General features: G+C 39.7%; 1 protein-coding gene across 1 annotated transcript in view; it reads left to right on the top strand.

Moving 5' to 3' along the window:
• Positions 1–16,663, top strand: part of cmc1 (C-x(9)-C motif containing 1) — a 75,564-nt gene that overhangs the window by 57,226 nt on the left and 1,675 nt on the right. Inside the window, exon 3 of the mRNA XM_073024507.1 lies at positions 2,137–2,227. Coding sequence (XP_072880608.1) covers positions 2,137–2,227 — 91 coding nt within the window. The remainder of the gene's footprint in view (positions 1–2,136; positions 2,228–16,663) is intronic.

Below are 16,663 nucleotides of genomic sequence, written 5' to 3'. Positions count from 1 at the left end.
TTACAAAAAAAATATAATAAACTTTAGAAAATTAAAAGGGAATTCTTGGAAAAGATTTATCTAGATAATAAACCAGTAGTATGGAGCAGTTCCTACTTTTTACCTACAAGCTAAGAACCATAGTGACCATGTCAAAAAGAACCGAAGTTCGGAGCAACATCTGGTACTAACATTAATTTTCAATACAGCAGTCAGAAAGTGATTTTCTTTATTTTATGTAGAGTAGCTTTGATAATACTTAGTATTTGACCAAGATATGGCTAATACAGTGGGGGGGGGGCATAATTTTAATATGATTGGAGGAATAGATAGTGGAAATACCAGAGGTAGGTTTTTTACAGAATGGTGGTGAGTGTGTGGAACACCTTGCCAGGGGTGGTGGTAGAGGCAGATGTATTAGGAACATTTAAGAAAATCTTAGATAGGCACATGGATGGTAGAAAAAATGAGGGTTATGCGAGAGGAAAGGGTTAAGTTGATATTAGAGTAGATTGAAAGGTCAGCACAACTTCATGGGCTGAAAGCCTGCACAGTGCTGTACTACACAGGGTACCTAAGACTTTGCAGAGGTGTGTGTGTGTGTGTGTGTGTGTGTGTGTGTGTGTGTGTGTGTGTGTGTGTGTGTGTGTGTGTGTGTGTGTGTGTGTGTGTGTGTGTGTGTGTGTGTGTGTGTGTGTGTGTGTGTGTTTAATACTTTTGCATTGTATTGGATTTTCTATATGTTCTATTATATCAGGTGGGTGCTGCCTTATATTCCATAATATGATTAATAATTATATTATTTCTCAGATTTTAACTATTTTTTTCTCCTCATCTTTTTCCTCCTGTGTGTGAGCACATGACAATGTGGGTACAAGCTGAGTGCTCTGGATATGTTCCAGTTGCACTGCAGTGAAATGCATTTAGCCTGTGTTACAAGCAGTTAATAGTGTATTGCTGTGGTACGTTGGGTTGTGCGCCTGTATGACTGGATTTTCTAATCTCATGACATTTGTTATTTGATAAGACAATATCTGTCTATGTTGGCTAAAGAATATAGCAGTTCTAGATGTAAGCCCAGTAGCGTAGCAGTTAATGCAATGCTTTACAGCCTCAGTTTTTAAAACATTGGGGATCAATTCCCGCTGCTCTCTGTAAGGAGTTTGTATGTTCTTCCCATAACTGCATGGGTTTCCTTCAGGTGCTCTGGTTTCCTCCACATTCCACAGATGTATGGGTTTGGGTTAGTGATTTGTGGGCATGCTATGTTGGTACTGGAAGCATGGCTACACTTTTGGGCTTTCCCCAGAACAATTCTTGCTGATTTGATATGGCACATTTCACTGTGTGTTTCGATGTTTTGGATGTATCTGTGACAAATAAAGCCCTCGCAACCATTGAGCACATCTACATGAAATGCTGATGTAGGAAAGTAGCACCCATCATTAGAGATCCTGAACACCCAGGCCATGCTCTTTTCTCACTGCTGCCATCAGGTAGAAGGTATAAGAGCCTCAGGACTCTCACCCTCTCACCATCAGGTTCAAGAACAGTTACTACTGCACAACCATCAGGCTCCTGAACAAAAGAGGATAGCTATACTCACTTGCCCATTCATTGAGATGTTCCCACAACCAATGATCTCACTTTAAGGATTCTTTTTCTCATTATTTCATGTTCTCATTATTTATTGCTAGTTATTTTTATTTGTATTTGCACAGTTTGTTGTCTTCTGTACTCTGGTTGATCTTTTATTGTTTTAGTTACTATTCTATAGATTTGCTGAGTATGCTCGCAGGAAAATGAATCTCAGGGCTGTATGTGGTGACATATACGTACTCTGATAATAAAATTTACTCTGAACTGGTTTTAATCTTTTAATCTAAATCTTTAAGACAGCAAGTTTTATTAAGCAAATTTAATTATTTTTTCAAACAGTTAAAGTAAATTCTTTAAATTTATTAAATATTGTAAGTGCTTAATTGCCTCCTGGTTTACTTTAGATGAAGACATTTTCCATGTGTTTTGTGTATGTGTTTGTGATGATTTTAAGAAATTCTACCACATTCATTATGAAGCACAGTCAAAATACTTAATTGGCTTTGTTTTGGTATTTATGAGAATCATGTACTTTTAATTTACACTGTCTCATTACAGATTTTACCCAATGCTGCCAGAAAAATGGGTTTTTAATGGTTGTAAAATGTCGAAAAGAAAATGCTGCACTAAAAGAATGTTTAACTGGCCAGTAAGTATTGTGATATATGATAAAAGTATTGACATTGAAATGTTTATCAAAGATTCAAAGTGCATTTACTTTCGAAGTATGTGTACCTTATACAACCTTGAGATTCGCCTTGCCCACAGACAGCCATGAAAAACCATGGATGCGTTCAAAGCAAAACATCAATCCTCCCTCCCCACGTGCAAAAAAAATGCACAAACAGCAATTTAAAAAAAAGCACAGAATATAAAACACAAAATCGAAGTGGGAGTCAAGGCATATTCAGTTCAGTTCAGTGTTCATTATCTGCAGGCCACCCTGATACAAAACCACCCAAAATAGCAACAAAAAAAAAGCAACCAGAAACCAGAAACACATCATAACGTGAACTACAGAGTCCAAACCACAAACCTCATCGATTTACCTTGCTCCAGCACCATCCTCTGAAAGCAGCGAGGGAAAGAGAGATCATCGGAATGCAGAAACCTTCCTTGGGAGCAGCAACCGAGAGGAAGAGGGAGACCATCACATGCAGACACCTTCCTCTTGCAGCTGCAAGCAAGAGGCTGGTAGATAAGCGCTGAGCACCCATTCGCCTTCCATTCACTCCTTGATGTTTTCAATCTTCCTCGATGCTTTAAACGGCAAGAAATGGAGTCGATTATGGGTTCACACTCTGTCTCTTCGCTTCTTGGCCTCGAGGTCGCATGCTTCGCTCGAAGCCTCATGGAACCAGATCACTCAATGACCCGAAAACATACCATCAGAGTGTAAATCTCAGGCATTGAACAGTAGGTCACAAGCTCCAACAGTAGTAGAACCACAGTTGAAAGAAAATAAAGATATTAAGTAAGTGATGTTTACTGGGTGTTTCATTGTAATAATCATCTTAATAAACATATCCTGTATTTCTCACTGTTGTCTCTCAGTATAGGTAGTTGGATTGTGAAGTTTTTCTGATTTAATGTAATCTGTTAGAATTTCCTGCTTCCAATGTAAGAATAAGTGTGTAGCCTGCTAAAGTTCAACTCCAATTTGGTGCCTGAGATAAAAAAGATTCAAGTTTTCCTAATTGTCTCATGCAGATTTTACTTAGCACATCACTGAGAAAGCCTTTAAGCCAAGGAGGCCTGCCCCTTTGGAAAATTATTAAGAGTGCTCAGTTGAAAGTGGACTAGCTTGCATCTGCTAGAGGAATCTAGCAGATCGAGTAGCATCTGATCAGATTATTAGTTTCAGAATTTCCACAGTCTCTTGTGTCACTCAAATTGGATCAACTTCCACATCTAAAAATGTTGCCTGTCCCAGCTTGTTGGTTTGTTTACACAAAAAATCCTGCAGATGTTGGAAATCTGCACACATGAAATACCTGATGAACTCAGCAGGTCAAGCAGTATCTGTGGGACAGGAATAAACATCTGAAGTTTTGGGGCTGATACTCTTTATCAGGACTGGAAAGGAAGAGGGAAAAAAACAGAATAAGAAGTTGGTAGGGGGATGAGCACAAGTTAGCAGTGATAGGTGAGTCCAGGTGAGAGGAAAGGAGGTTGTTGTTTTCTTGTCTGGTTCCCACCAATATATTGCAGACTTTGCAATGAGATGATCTTAGTAGATCTAACTTACCCCACTATCTGGCTCCAAAAGCTAGGTTAAGTGAAAATGGGATTCTTCAACACCACTACTGACCGTAGATTGCAACTCATCACATAGCATTATGTGATGCTAATGTTAGTGCAAGTAAAATATTTCATACCTGTTTATACTAGACCACTGAGTATGAGCTGCAACCTTATGCATATACTCTGGGATATGTGTGTGCAGTCAGATATTTTAGGTGGAGATTTATTTACGTATTTACTTGCTTTATTTATTTAGAGATGTACCACGGAATAGGCACTGCTCAGCAACCCCCGTCAACCCCGACTTAATCCTAACATAATAATGGGACTGTTCACAATGACCAATTAACCTACCCAGTATGTCTTTGGACGGTGGGAGGACTCAGAGAAATCCCTTAAATTCCACAGCAAGGTCGTACAGAGACTCCTTACAAATGATGTCAGAAGTGAACTCTGAACTCTGATCCCCCAAGCTGTAGTACCACTGCACTAACCACTAATATCCACAGAACCTGATGTCCATAAATGTGAAGGAGGCAACAAGTTACTTAAGTTAAATTCTTCCTGAAGATTGGCCAAATTCCTGGATGCTCAGCTTTGATCTCCTGTTTCCAAATCTTCAAGATCAGTTTATTAAAAGGATTAGGTTATGACTGTTTGGAAGGACTTCCCTTTGTTGCTTGTACCTCAGAAAATGAGGGGATTTCCTCATTGTTCCTTGTGTGTGTAAGAACAGCCATGCTAAGAAATCTTCATGCATCAATGTATTCCCTTCATAATCATAAAGTAATCAAAATAAAACAAGCTTCATTAATTATACATTAAATAAATAGTATGCTAATCTCCAGTTCAAGATGGAGAAAAAAGTTAATCCTTTTGATATGTCCCATGTTTACTTCAGCTTTGAAACTACTCTCCCTCAAAGATTAGCCTCTGCTTTGTTGCCACATAACTGGAGAAACTTATTGCCATCTTCATGTTTCAACAGTAAGCCTCAGCTAATCAAATCAAAGTTAAATTTTAAAAATTCTTACCAAAAATACCATAAATTAGTTAGAAGTATTGTTGTGATTAAAAAGAGATAACAATAGAAGATAAGCACTTCAGATAGGAGAAATTATGAGATTTATTGTCCTGATGAAATTTCTCAGCCTGAAACACCAACTCTTTATTCCTCTCCATAGATGCTGCCTCCAGCATTTTGTAAGTGTTACTCTGGATTTCCGTATCTGCAGAATATCTTCTGTTTACAATAATGTTATTTGTTCTTTCCCTCTGAGCCTCCAACTGCATGAAGCAACAGAGGGAATTCCTACCAAATAGCCATAACCTCTCTCTTAGGTTTTACGAACCTAACTTTATTTTAAAAAACTAAATCTGTTTGTAAACAACACCAAACAATAAGTTCTGTGAATGGAGAAAGTTATATTCTTGAGTTTGGAAAAGAGGGAGCAGGTGAAGCAATGAAGGATCTGCCAAACCTTTCCAAGCACTATGTGACTTGTTGAGGGTTTCCAACTTTTTTCATTTTTATTTCAGATTTCCAGCATCGGCAGCATTTTCCTTTTGGAGAATCATAGTTGGTGGCCCTCTGTATCCCCTCACATCTTTTTCAAACAAAATATTGGGTTTATGGAATACAAAAGTTGAAATGTAATAGTAAATCCAAACAAATTATTTTACAAGAATAGATTTGAGATTACAGAAGTCTTAGATCCCACATCACCAGATTCAGAAACAATTATTACCCCTATAACCTTCGGGTTCCTGAATCAACGTAAATAACTTCACTCACTATAACTCTGAACTGATTCTACAACTTACAGACACACCTTCACGGACTCTTCACAACTCAAGTTCTCAAATTTTTTTCATTTGCACAATTTGTCTTTTGCACATTTAAACATTTATTTTGTTTATGTATAGTTTTTCATAAATTCTATTGTATTTCTTTACTTTCCTATAAATGAGAAAATGAATCTCAAGATAAGATATAGTAACATATATTTACTTTAATAAATTTGACTTTGACTTTGAATGTTTGGGCTGTGCCTTAAAGGAATGGTGTGATGTGTTTGGTATATTGTGTCCAGTTACTGGGATAGGACCTGCACCTTGAGTAAAGAGATAAAAATCCCCACCAAAAATATGTGGACAGAATTAGAAGACACAGAATTATGGGGTTATTTCATGGAGCTGTTTAAAAGTTTCATGAGGCAACACAAACGGTAATAGTCGATTGGGACAAGATAGTGCATTTAAAATAAAAAACACTATTTGGTACAACAGTTCTGCTAGAAGATCCTTTGCCTCTGTCTCACAGGTTCAGGCCTGACCTTGAGTTCTATCTATGTTGAGTTTGTGCATTCTTCCTGTGACCCCATAACTTTTGTCCAGGTGCTTCAACTTTCTCCCATGTTCTAATGGGCTGAACATTTGTTATAAACTTGGGGTACCAAGGTAGTGTAGCATTTAGCGCAATGCTATTTGAGCTTGGGGCATCAGAGTTCACAGTTCAATTCCGATGTCATCTGTAAGGAGTTTGTGCATCCCTCACTTTGAACGCATGGGTTTTGCCTGGGTGTCCGGTTTCTTCTCAGTCCAAAGTCGTACTGGTCACAGGTCACTGTAAATTGTCTCGTGATTAGCTAGACTCAATAGGTGAATGGCTGGGTGATGTGGTTCATTGGACCAGACTATAGATAGATAGAAAGATAGTCTGAATAGATGCTGAATAGTTGGCATGGACTCGTCTTATATGACTTAAACATAACATCCCTTCTTCTGTACTCATTACATTGATTTATGGAGGCCAATGTGCCAGATGCTTTCTTTACGACCCTATCTATCTGTGACACCACTTTAAAAGAATTATGTTTCTGTATTCCCAGATCTCTTTGTTCTACCACACCCCTCAGTACCCCTACTGTTCACTGTGTAAGACCTACCCTAGTTGGTCCTACCAAAGTGCAAAACCTCGTACTTGCCTGCATTAAATTCCATCTGCCATTTTCCAGCTGATCCAGATCCCTCTGGAAGCCATGATATCCTTCCTTGCTGTCCACTGCACCCTTAATCTTGTTGTCATCCGCAAATTTGCTGATCCAGTTAACATTTGATCTTCCAGATCATTGACATAGATGACAAATAACAAAGGATCCAGTACTGATCCCTGTGGCACACCACTAGTCACAGGCCTCCAGTCAGAGAGCCAACTCTCTACTACCACTCTCTGGCTTCTCCCACAAAGCCAATGTCTAATCCAATTTACTACCTCATGCTGAATGCTGAGTGACTAAACTTTCTTGACCTCTCTATATGTCCTATCTATCATTCCTTCAGCCTCCCAAATGATCTGGAGTTCATCCAGTTTCAGCTCCAACTCCATAACGTAGTTTGTTAGAAGCTGCAGCTGGATGCACTTCTCACAGTTGTAGTCATCAGGGACACTGGAGGTCTCGCTGCCTTCCCGCAACCTGCAAGAGGAGCTTTCAACTATCCTGCCTGGCATCTCTACTGTCCTAGTTGTTCAGACTAACAGCAAAGTGGGCAGGGTGACCAAGGGTTTACAGGATACTTCACAGTCTAAGTACTTAACTCTGCAATAATCTTTCTCATGAATATTTTTTCTGTAACACCAAGATTTTTAACACCTTTTTCATGTTTCATTTTTGTGGTTGTCTCAGGATTACACAATTAATATCTAGCTTGCCTAATACCTTTTTTTCTCTACATATTCAATTCTGCAGATTAAAGGTTAAAATAATAAGCATACTGGGTTGGTCAGAAATGTTACAAGATTTAAGGAATGCTACCACTTTCAATTATGTGAACTGTAACAGATGCTAGATAAGTTAACCAGGTGTGAGACGCAAAGTAAAAATGTATTTAATGTCTTATTGTCTGCAAATGGTCAAAAAATAAAAAAGTCTCATTTTGCATATAGACCGTGACAAATGAGCATTGCTAGTGTCAAACAGCAGCAGACTGCAATGCAGCTTTGAGAAGGGTGTGAAAGATTAAAAAAAAATACTCTGATGATTGAATATTGGTGAATGTGCATGTTTTTTTGCCTTCATGTGATTTATATGACATTAAGCAAAATCTTTCAATAGAGTGGATGTGGAGAGGATGTCTCCTGAAGTGGGAGAGTCTAGGACCAGGGGACACAGCCACAGAGTAGAGCATTGTCCACTTGGAACAAAGATGAGGAGAAATTTCTTCAACCAGAGAATAGTGAATCTGTGGAATTAATTGGTACAGACAGCTAGGGAGACCAAGTCATTAAGTCATTTAAAGCAGAGGTTGATAGGTTCTTGATTAGTCAGGGAGTCAAAGGTTACAAGGAGAAGACTGGAGAATGTGGTTGCGAGGGATAGTAAATGAACCATGATAGAATGGTGGAGCATACTCATTTGGCCGAATAGCCTAATTCTCCTTCGTCTTATGGTACAGACCTCTGATTTGAAAGTTTTTCCATGCTTTCCTTGAATCCTTTTTGGGTGAGTTTGCTCCCTTCTGTCCTCAATTCTTGGTTGGATTTTTAAAAGTGAGAGATTGCATTGTTGGGATTAAAACTCTTTTGCATTTTAATATCTCATATGAATCCCAGTGTAATATACACTTGGTGGCCATTTTATTAGGTACACCAGCTTGTTCATGCAAATATCTCATCAGTCAATCATGTGGCAGCAACTCAATGCATAAAAACATGCAGACATGGTCAAGAGTTTCAGATGAAGTTCAGACCAAACATCAGAATGGAGAAGAAATATGATCTAAGTGACTTTGACTGTGAAGTGATTGGTGCCAGATGGGGTGGTTTGAGTGTCTCAGAAACTGCTGATGTCCTGGGATTTTCATGCACCATTATCTCTAGAATTTGCAGAAAATGGTGGAAAAAAATCAAAAAAAAAATCCAGTAAGTGGCAGTTCTGTGGGCAAAAACACCTTGTTAATGAGAGGTGTCTGAGGAGATTGGCCAGACTGGTTCAAGCTGACAAGAAGGCAACCAAAACTCAAATAACCACATGACACAACAGTGGTGTGCAGAAGAGCATCTCTGAAGTAGATCAGCTAGAGCAACAGAAGACCGCACCAGGTCCCACTCCTAGGGCCACGTCATTAGATACACTCCTGGACCTATTAAAGTTGCTACTGAGTGGAGAATAATCCTCCTCCTGTTTCACCCTACCGGACTGGGTCTTTAGAGGACCTTAACTTCTTCAGTTGTAATCACCAGCTAACATACTATGTGCCCTAGAACAATTTCCCTTCTTCCAAGTAGGAGTGGTGGATAACATTGTTGTTACGTTAAGCCTATTCAATAACTCTATCATATGGATGCAATTCAAATCCTGTTTTTGGGTTAATGAGTGGTTCTCTTAACCCTGCACTGTAAGTAAGTTGCATTTGACATTTGTCCCGGTAGACAGTTTTTTAAATTTGCAGTTATTGTGGAAATTAAGGAAGTTTCTTCAAATAAATGTTGAGATTTATGTACACAGAGGTAGCTATTGAGATGGAGGACTGCTGGGAACCATTGTTCGGAGTTTGCAATTGTGGTGATGGAAGAGTGTTTGCTATCATTACACTTTGAAAGTCAGCATCATTTGAACAACCTCAGAACAGAAATACATATTTAAATACAGATAGAGTTGCTGGAAGTGATTCCTTCTGTTCAGAGTGTGCAGAGGAATGGCAGATGGAGTTTAACCTGAACAAATGGGAAGTGTTGCACCTTGGTAGGTCAAATGCAAAGAGAGCGTAGTACACTGTTAAGGGTAAGATCCTTAACAGGATGGTAATGAGCAGAGGGATCTTGGGTTCCAAGTTCAGAGCTCGCTGTATGTGGCTACAAAGGTTGATAGAGTGGTTAAGAAGGCATATGGCATGCTTGCCTTTATTAGTCAAGGCACTGAATTCAAAAGTCAGGAAGTTATGTGGCAGCTTTATAAAGCTTGAGTTGGGCCATATCTGTAATATTGCATACAGTTCTGCTTGCCCCATTATAGGAAGGATGTTGAGGCTCTGGAGAAGGTGCAGGTTTACCAGGACGCTGCCTGGATTAGAGGGCATGTGCTATAATGCAAGGCTGGACAAACTTGGTGTGTGTTGCCGGGAGCAGCGGAGGCTGAGGAGAAATCTGATAAAAAGTTATAAGATTATGAGAGGCGTAGATAGAGTAGACAGACAGTATCTTTTCCCAGGATTGAAGTGTCTAATACCAGAGGCCTGCATTTAAGGTGAGATTTGAAGGGCAAGTTTTTTTACACTGAGAATGGTGGATGCCTAGAATGTGCTTCCTGGGGTGGTGGTAGAGGAAGATACATTAGAGACTTTAGAGATGCTTAGATAGGCACATGAATGTGAGGAAAATGGAAGGATATGGACATTGTGTAGGCAGATAGGATTAGTTTGGTTTGGCATTTGATGCTAATTTAATTGATTTGGCACATTGTGGGCTGAAGGGCCTGTCCTGTGCTGTACTAGTCTATGTTCTATAACAACATCAGAACTGAAATACATATTTAACACGGCTAAAGTTGCTGGAAGTGATTCCTTTTGTTCACAGAGTGTTCGTTTGCAAAATTCTCCAGTTTTATTTTATGAAAATAGTGATCTAACAAGGGCCTCATGTAGTTAATGAAATATTCTTCTCTGAAAACTATCTTGAAAATGTAGTTTTATAACCATATAACAATTACAGCACAGAAACAGGCCATCTCGGCCCTTCTAGTCCGTGCCGAATGCTTACTCTCACCTAGTCCCACCGACCTGCACTCAGCCCATAACCCTTGTTGGGCTTGAAATTCTGCCCTGTGTTCGTTTAGGAAGAGAGACAACTAACACCGGAATATTACAAAACGTGGCTTTATTGCAGAATTCGTAACTGGCACAGCGAATCCACGGAGTCGCTGGAGAAGGCGTTCTGTTTTCCCCTTACAATCTGCTCTTATTTATACCCCTTTTCCCCCCAGCACAACCCCGCTACATATTAGGTAATATCGGGCACTTGTGTCCATCTTATTGGCCCGCAGCCATATGCTCACGAGTTACCTGTTTCTTTTGTTTACTGAATCGCGTGACACTAATAGTATCGGTGTAGCGGGGTCCCCAGTTTCGCTCCCCCCTCCCTCGCATTCCGGCCTCCTAACATTATGTGTGTTACGTGAGCCACTCCTGACCTGTAATGGCAGTCTCGAATTAACCCCAACACCCTCCATTCCTTTCCTGTCCATATACCTATCCAATTTTTTTTTAAATGACAAAATCGAACCTGCCTCTACCACTTCTACTGGAAGCTTGTTCCACACATCTACCACTCTCTGAATAAAGAAGTTCCCCCTCATGTTACCCCTAAACTTTTGCCCCCGAACTCTCAACTCATGTCCTCTTGTTTGAATCTCCCCTACTCTCAATGGAAAAAGCCTATCCACGTCAACTCTATCTATCCCCCTCATAATTTTAAATACCTCTATCAAGTCCCCCCTCAACCTAAGAATAAAGACCTAACTTGTTCAACCTTTCTCCATCACTTAGGTGCTGAAACCCAGGTAACAGTCTAGTAAATCTTCTCTGTACTCTCTCTATTTTGTTAACATCTTTCCTATAATTCCGTGACCAGAACTGTACACAATACTCCAAATTTGGCCTTACCAATGCCTTGTACAATTTTAACATTACATCCCAACTCTTATACTCAATGCTCTGATTTATAAAGGGCAGCGTACCAAAAGCTTTCTTCACCACCCTATCCACATGAGATTCCACCTTCAGGGTACTATGCACCATTATTCCTAGATCACTCTGTTCTACTGCATTCTTAAGTTAGACGGGGGAGATCCAGTGGATGTAGTGTAGTGTACCTCGATTTTCAGAAGGCATTTGATAAGGTCCCACATAGGAGATTGCTGGGTAAAATCAAAGCTTACGGCATTGGGGGGAAGACATTGACATGGATAGAAAACTGGTTGGCAGATAGAAAGCAAAGGGTAGCGGTGAATGGGTGTTTCTCGGAATGGCAGGTGGTGACTAGTGGGGTGCCACAGGGCTCGGTATTGGGACCACAGCTGTTTACAATTTACGTCAACGATTTAGATGAAGGCATTGAGAATAACATCAGCAAATTTGCTGATGATACTAAGCTGGGTGGCAGTGTGACATGTGATGAGGATGTTAGGAGAATTCAGGGTGACTTAGATAGGCTGAGTGAGTGGGCAGATACTTGGCAGATGATGTTTAATGTGAATAAGTGTGAGGTTATCCACTTTGGGAGTAAGAACAGGAAGGCAGATTATTATCTGAATGGTGTAGAGTTAGGTAAGGGAGAAATACAAAGAGATCTAGTCCTTGTTCATCAGTCACTGAAGGTGAATGAGCAAGTGCAGCAGGCAGTGAAGAAGGCTAATGGAATGTTGGCCTTTATTACAAAGGGAATTGAGTACAAGAGCAAGGAAATCCTCTTGCATTTGTACAGAGCCCTGGTGAGACCACATCTGGAGTATTGTGTACAGTTTTGGTCTCCAGGGTTAAGGAAGGACATCCTGGCTGTAGAGGAAGTGCAGCGTAGATTCACAAGGTTAATTCCTGGGATGTCTGGACTGTCTTACGCAGAGTGGTTAGAGAGATTGGGCTTGTACACGCTGGAATTAAGGAGATTGAGAGGGGATCTGATTGAAACATATAAGATTATTAAGGGATTGGACAAGATAGAGGCAGGAAATATGTTCCAGATGCTGGGAGAGTCCAGTACCAGAGGGCATGGTTTGAGAATAAGGGGTAAGTCATTTAGGACAGAGTTAAGGAAAAACTTCTTCTCCCAGAGAGTTGTGGGGGTCTGGAATGCACTGCCTCGGAAGGTAGTGGAGGCCAATTCTCTGGATGCTTTCAAGAAGGAGCTAGATAGGTATCTTATGGATAGGGGAATCAAGAGATATGGGGACAAGGCAGGAACTGGGTATTGATAGTAGATGATCAGCCATGATCTCAAAATGGCGGCGCAGGCTCGAAGGGCCGAATGGTCTACTTCTGCACCTATTGTCTATTGTCTATTCTTCAATGCCCTACCATTTACCATGTATGTCTTATTTTGATTAGTCCTACCAAAATGTAGCACCTCACACTTATCAGCATTAAACTCCATCTGAAATCTTTCAGCCCACTCTTCTAAATCTCTCTGCAAGCTTTGAAAACCTACTTCATTATCCACAACGCCACCTATCTTAGTATCATCTGCATACTTACTAATCCAATTTACCACCCCATCATCCAGATCATTAATGTATATGACAAACAACATTGGACCCAGTACAGATCCCTGAGGCACACCACTAGTCATCGGCCTCCAACCTGACAAACAGTTATCCACCACTACTCTCTGGCATCTCCCATCCAGCCACTGTTGAATCCATTTTACTACTTCAATATTAATACCTAAAGATTGAACTTTCCTAACTAACCTTCCCTGTGGAACCTTGTCAGAGGCCTTACTGAAGTCCATATAGACAACATCCGCTGCTTTACCCTCGTCAACTTTCCTAGTAACCTCTTCAAAAAGTTCAATAGGATTTGTCAAACATGACCTTCCACGCACAAATCCATGTTAACTGTTTAACTGTTCCTAATCAGACCCTGTCTATCCAGATAATTATATACAGGTGTCCCCCATTTTTCGAATGTTCGCTTTACGACAACACGCTGTTACGAAAGACCTACATTAGTACCTGTTTTTGCTAACCAAAGAGGATTTTCGCTTTTACGAAAAAAAGACGCCCGCTTTATAAGTGTGTTTACCCCGAGAAAGACTACAATGACCGTGAAACCTTGTGCGGGCAGTTATTTGCACATGCGTGTAAGTGCGTAGGTGTGTACGTGCACATGCGTGTACATGCTGATTTTTTTTCCTCCAAATTGATTTTGGCTCGCTGTCTTCCCAATTTTCATAAGTGAAACTACACCGTACATACAATATTTCTACTTTATATAGGGTGTATATTTATCATATCATATCATTCCTGCTTTTACGATATGTTAGTGTTATTTTAGGTTTTATGTGTTATTTGGTTTGATTTGGTAGGTTATTATTTTGGGTCTGGGAACTCTTAAAAATTTTTCCAATATAAATTAATGGTAATTGCTTCTTTGCTTTACGACATTTCGGTTTACAAACAGTTTCATAGGAACGCTCTACCTTTGGATGGGGGGAGGGGGAGAACCTGTATACCATCTCTAAGAATACTTTCCATTAATTTACCCACCACTGACGTCAAACTTACAGGCCTATAATTGCTAGGTTAACTCTTAGAACCCTTTTTAAACAATGGAACAACATGAGCAGTACGCCAATCCTCCAGCACCATCCCCGTTTCTAATGACATTTGAAATATTTCTGTCAGAGCCCCTGCTATTTCTACACTAATTTTCCTCAAGGTCCTAGGGAATATCCTGTCAGGACCCGGAGACGTATCCACTTTTATATTCCTTAAAAGTGCCAGGACTTCCTGTTCTTTAATCATCATAGTTTCCATAATTTCCCTACTTGTTTCCCTTACCTTACACAATTCAATATCCTTCTCCTTAGTGAATACCGAAGAAAAGAAATTGTTCAAAATCTCCCCCATCTCTTTTGGCTCCACATATAGCAGTCCACTGATTCTCTAAGGGACCAATTTTATCCCTCACTATCCTTTTGCTATTAATATAACTGCAGAAACCCTTTGGATTTATTTCACCTTACTTGCCAAAGCAACCTCGTATCTTCTTTTAGCTTTTCTAATTTCTTTCTTAAGATTCTTTTTACATTCTTTATATTCCTTGAGCACCTCATTTACTCCATGCTGCCTATATTTATTGTAGATACCTCTCTTCTTCCAAACGAAGTTTCCAATATCCCTTGAAAACCATGGCTCTCTCAAACTTTTAACCTTTCCTTTCAACCTAACAGGAACATAAAGATTCTATTACCCTCAAAATTTCACCTTTAAATGATCTCCATTTCTCTTTTACATCCTTCCCATAAAACAAGTTGTCCCAATCCACTCCTTCTAAATCCTTTCGCATCTCCTCAAAGTTAGCCTTTCTCCAATCAAAAATCTCAACCCTGGGTCCAGTCCTATCCTTCTCCATAGTTATATTGAAACTAATGGCATTGTGATCACTGGACCCGAAGTGCTCCCCAACACATACCTCCATTTTTTTGGATGATGTGTGAATTTTTAACAGTATACTCTTATTTAGCAAATTTTCTGGCCTTAATGAAGTGAAAATAAACAAGAGGATTGTAATATTTTCTAATTAATATTTTAAAACATGATTTTTATAGTTTTAAGTTTTCATCAAACTTTCATAAGTTTTATTTCAAAATACTTTTGTTAAATTTTATTTCAGTTTCTATATCAGTTATATTTCAGTTATTCTTTCATGACATGCAAAATGAGTGAATGTTTTTGCAACCGCTGCACTCTACTGTCAGTGTTCTCATTCTCGAACTTCACTCAGTGATTAGATAACCTTGTGTATAACTCATCCCTCTGGTCACCCCGAGTGTTCTCCCTTCACTCCACTCTCCTTACAGCTTCTCCTCTTTTCCTTCCCAACTGTGACAAAGGGTCACCAGCTTGGAGCATTACCTCTGTCTCCCTTTCCATAGATGCAGCCTGACCTGTAGCATATGCACAACAAATTCTATTTCACATTTCTAGCATCTGCAGGTTTTCTTTAAATTTTCATTTGCTGATTTATTACATGTGCTGGCTTACATGATTGAAAATTTGGCCCTGTAAATAATAAACTGCTCAGTTTTCACAAGTTTTTCCTCTCTGTGAAAATAACACTTTAATCAGACTGTAAATAAAGGTCAAGGTTTGTTCTTATGCCTCAGCTGCTGCCTAGTTTTATCAAACATCTTAACATGTTCTCTCTGGGAGCACATTGAGCTGAGTGCTTTAAAGCGACCAGCAATATTAACTCGTTACTTACATGCAAATAATTTTCCTTACCAGTTTAATTTAGTGGTTGAAGCCAAGTTCTTTTCAGTAACAGTAGGTAAAATTTGCAATATACTCAAATGTAGTTTGGGGAATACTTTATGCAGGTAGACACATAATAATGCTGCGGCTTTATAAGGCAGTGGTCAGACCCCAGTTGGAGTATGGTGAGCAGTTCTGGACCCTTATCTAAGAAAGGATGTGCTGGCTTTGGAGAGGGTCCAGAAGAGGTTCACAGGTATGAAAGGGTTAATGTATGAGGACCATTTAATGGCTCTGGGCCTGTATTCACTGGAGATTAGAAGAATGAGGGGGAATCTCATTGAAACCTATCAAATATTGAAAGGCCTAGGTAGAGTGGATATGGACAGTTTCTTATAGCAGTGGAGTCTAGGACAAGTGGGTGTAGCCTCAGAACAGAGATGAGGAGGAATTTTCTTAACCAGAGGTTGGTGAATCTGTGGCGTTCACTGACACAGGCGGTTGTGGAAGTCAACTCACTGGGTCTACTTAAAGCCGAGTTTGATAAGTTTTTGATTAGTATGGGCAAATGGGGTGGAAAGGGATAATAAATCAGCCATGATGGAATAGCAGAGCAGTCTTGACAGGCCTATTGGCCTATTTCTGCTCCAATGTGTAACGGTCTTAAATCTTTAAGTATTTTCAAAATCTATCAGTGATAAGATGGTCGTTTAAAAGGTAATTTTAGAACATTGACCTACCCTTAATTTGAACAAATGGAATCCAAATTCATGTATCAGAATGAGATGCCTGCTGCCTGACCTGCTAAATTCCTCCAGCACTTTGTGTGGGTTGCTCAAGGTTTCCAGCATCTGCAGAATCTCGTGTCTATC

Source organism: Hemitrygon akajei, chromosome 20 (assembly GCF_048418815.1).
Source record: "Hemitrygon akajei chromosome 20, sHemAka1.3, whole genome shotgun sequence".
NCBI lineage: Eukaryota > Metazoa > Chordata > Chondrichthyes > Myliobatiformes > Dasyatidae > Hemitrygon > Hemitrygon akajei.
Note: the sequence above shows the minus strand (reverse complement) of the source record. Positions and strands in the feature narration are given on the sequence as shown.